This window comes from Sceloporus occidentalis, unplaced genomic scaffold (genome assembly GCF_023333645.1).
Source record: "Sceloporus occidentalis isolate IW3139 unplaced genomic scaffold, rSceOcc1.0.p SCAF_6, whole genome shotgun sequence".
Taxonomy (NCBI): Eukaryota; Metazoa; Chordata; class Lepidosauria; order Squamata; family Phrynosomatidae; genus Sceloporus; species Sceloporus occidentalis.
The window spans coordinates 114,931,591-114,934,559 of record NW_028316986.1 but is presented as its reverse complement, the minus strand read 5'-3'; the positions used below and the strand labels follow the sequence as shown (position 1 = coordinate 114,934,559).

General features: G+C 42.9%; 1 protein-coding gene across 1 annotated transcript; it reads right to left on the bottom strand.

The window, feature by feature from the left end:
• Positions 1-957: 957 nt before the first annotated feature.
• On the bottom strand, positions 958-2,268 carry LOC149311287 (uncharacterized protein F54H12.2-like). The gene has a single exon (XM_089529490.1). The coding sequence runs from the start codon at positions 2,266-2,268 to the stop codon at positions 958-960; it is 1,311 nt and encodes a 436-aa protein (XP_089385616.1).
• Positions 2,269-2,969: the final 701 nt, after the last annotated feature.

Sequence of the window (2,969 nt, the reverse complement as noted above, 5' to 3'; positions counted from 1 at the left end):
GTAACTGGATCTAATATATTGGACTTAGTCAAAAGTATAATACAGCCTCATGCTTTACCAACCAAACGCCTCCCCAAAGGCTGGGATGTTTTTTTGAGGGCCATGGCTGAAATAAACGCTCCAACTTCTGTGGTGGGTAACACTGCCAATAGAGAACTTTTGAACCGTTTAAAGAACCCTGAAGATTCTTTGTCACTTACACCTGTACTGTCACACAGATCTTTTAAAAAACAACGGCATGCTGCTTGTACCTGGCTCACTTTATAACGCCGCTATTTTTTAGAAAAAGAAATAGAAATAAAAGTCTTCTTTTTAAACTATTTGATAGTCTGTGAGTGTTTTTTTAAAATGAAAATAAAAGCCAGGACACAGATTATGTTTTAATAAAACCCTCTGAGGGGGTGTGTTTATTAGGAAATGCGGTGGTGAAATTCATTACAGGATACACATCCCTGAGTAGTCTGGAACATGTCTGAGACAAGCCCGGGCAAGTTCTTCTTCTTTTTCACAAACTGTACAACCATCTCATCGTTTTTTTCCAAATTGTGAGAATATAGGTCTTGAATATTTTTAAATGTCAGGCCCTTGCCGCGCTGTTGCAGAAAAAACACACAATGATATCCACAAACCACAGAGTCTGGGGCTTGTACTGGATGACCCTGAAACACAGTTTTGTAGCCATTTTTTCTTAAAAAATTCATGATTGTTTTAGGAAACAGAGGGTGGTCTGGAGGGTGTCCGTAGGAGTCAAAAAATTCGCCATTTTTTTCTTCTGTCAAGTATATAGCAAGCCAATGTTCTCCTGGAAGGTTGTGAGGATGGGTGTTTATGACCAAGCTCAGGGGCCTTTGCAGCAGCTTCTTTCTGGGGAGCATGTCACAGGGGAAGACTCCATAGAAGCTCTTCCGAGTATAGGGGTCAGAAGTCAGTATGCGGGTTAACTGCAGGCTATCCATGTTACATATAATCAAACAAGACATTTCTTCGTTGATTTATTTCTATCACATTGTCAAAAACTCCATAAACAACCATATTGACAGTGGTTGGCAGGGGCCTGGCAAAACGCAGCTCTGCCCTCAGGTTTCCAGTTTTAATCAAAGAGTAGTGGTCACCTCCTTCTTGATCTGGAGTCAGGTCAAATGCAAAAAGTGTGTAACCTCTTGCATATTCTTCACGGTTAATTAAAAGAGACCTGTCTTTCATATGCTTGCCCGCCGTTTGTACCAAACTCATATACTCTCGCACACAGTTTCCCTCTTGAAAATCGGGCTGAAACGGTTTCATTGGATTCTGTTCTCCATCCAGGTAAAGGGCCGCAAAATTAATATCATAATGTTTAAAGTTAAACGGATTTTTGTTGTAAATACCGCTAAAGGCATCATTGTCCACCAGGCCTATAACCACCTGTTTAGGTAATTGTCCCAGAAACAGGTTCTCCTGATTAGAGACGCGGCTGCCTCTCGGGATGCTGAACACTTTCATACTCACACGATCCACAGGATATTTGGCATTGGAAGTCAACAGTCCTTCGGCGTGTCCCAGGCGGACACCAGGGGACACCCTCACCTTTTTGACAAAAAGGGAGGCTGATAGAATTTGCAGTTTGTACTGCCTGTCTGCAGCATCGCTCATTAAGCAGAAAGCATCTTTGTTGCGGGTGAGTTTAATTTTCACATCAACGCCATTTAGCAAAAGCTTTTCTTGAAAAAACAGGTCAGCATGGAGATGGCCCAGCAAGTCTATCTTTCTACTTGCAGCCGTCAGGGCTGCTCTTTTAACAAAACCTTCATTATCCCCATCCAGCTCAGCTGATTCATGCTCTCCAGCTGTATCTTTATAAAACAGGCCTGCAGAAAATTGAGTTGCTAGAGTGTCATCGCTGTAGTTTAACACAGATTCAATGAATGATCGGTAAGGATAACAGTTATTACTCTGGCTGACGAGACGATCTGCTATAGTAATATCAACCTGACTGAAAATGGAGGCTATTGGATAATTCACCAGCCCTACCTTGGCATCTTCTGCAAGGTTTGACCCATCTTCATTCACTATTTTACAGGTCAAATAGAGGAGCGTGTTGTTCAGATCCATATAGTCCTCACCATTCCCGGCAATGAAAAAGTCAAGTGGGGCAGATTCTGTAAGAGCAGTCAGTGGGGGAACCTCAATAAACACACTTCTCTCAATACTGGTCTGAGTAGGCCCAATGTGGAATAAATCTAATTCAGATTTAGTGCACTCTTCAGAGCCACAATGGATAAAGGCCATGATGCTGGTTTAAAAGATGTCCCTCTTAGCCAGAGCCCTCTGTCGCTTTCGCACAGCTCTCCGCTTCTGAGTTTTCTTTTCTTGTGGGACTTTTCTTTTAAGGGGGTGGGGAGGGCCTGTCAGCCTCGCCTGTGATGCTTTTCTTTTTAACCCCTTCCTTCTTTTAATGTACATCAGGCCCGATCCTTCTTGCAGATTTGGAGGTGTCACTCTATTTAGAACTGCCTCAGTCACCTTGCCAGCAACATCTTTGGCAATATTACGAAAAGCTGTTTTTGCGTGAGGTTTAATAATGTCCAGGCCTCTTCTTAAAAGCGGTACAGCTTTTCGAAAAAGGCCTCTGAAAATCCCACCAAGCCCTGCCCCATACATTTGGGGGACACCCTGATATCCAGGAAGGCCATTTCCAGCCTGGGCTCTGTAATAATTTCTGTAAAGGGCTGGGTCCCCATATGATTTTACGATCACCATTTTTTTTTTTTTTAAAGATGCAGAGTTCTCCTGGGCCGGAAGTGAAGCTTCACAATCACCTTTCCAAAGCGAAATGGGACTTTTTTGTTCTGATCTGTCTTTATCTCAACAGTGATGGTGTCAACATGGTGCTTGCTTACAGGAATGTAGTGAGGCTTGTCATAACAAATATTGACACGCTCATTATTCTGTCCTTGCACAGGTACGCAGCGTAGCAAAGGCACATAGAC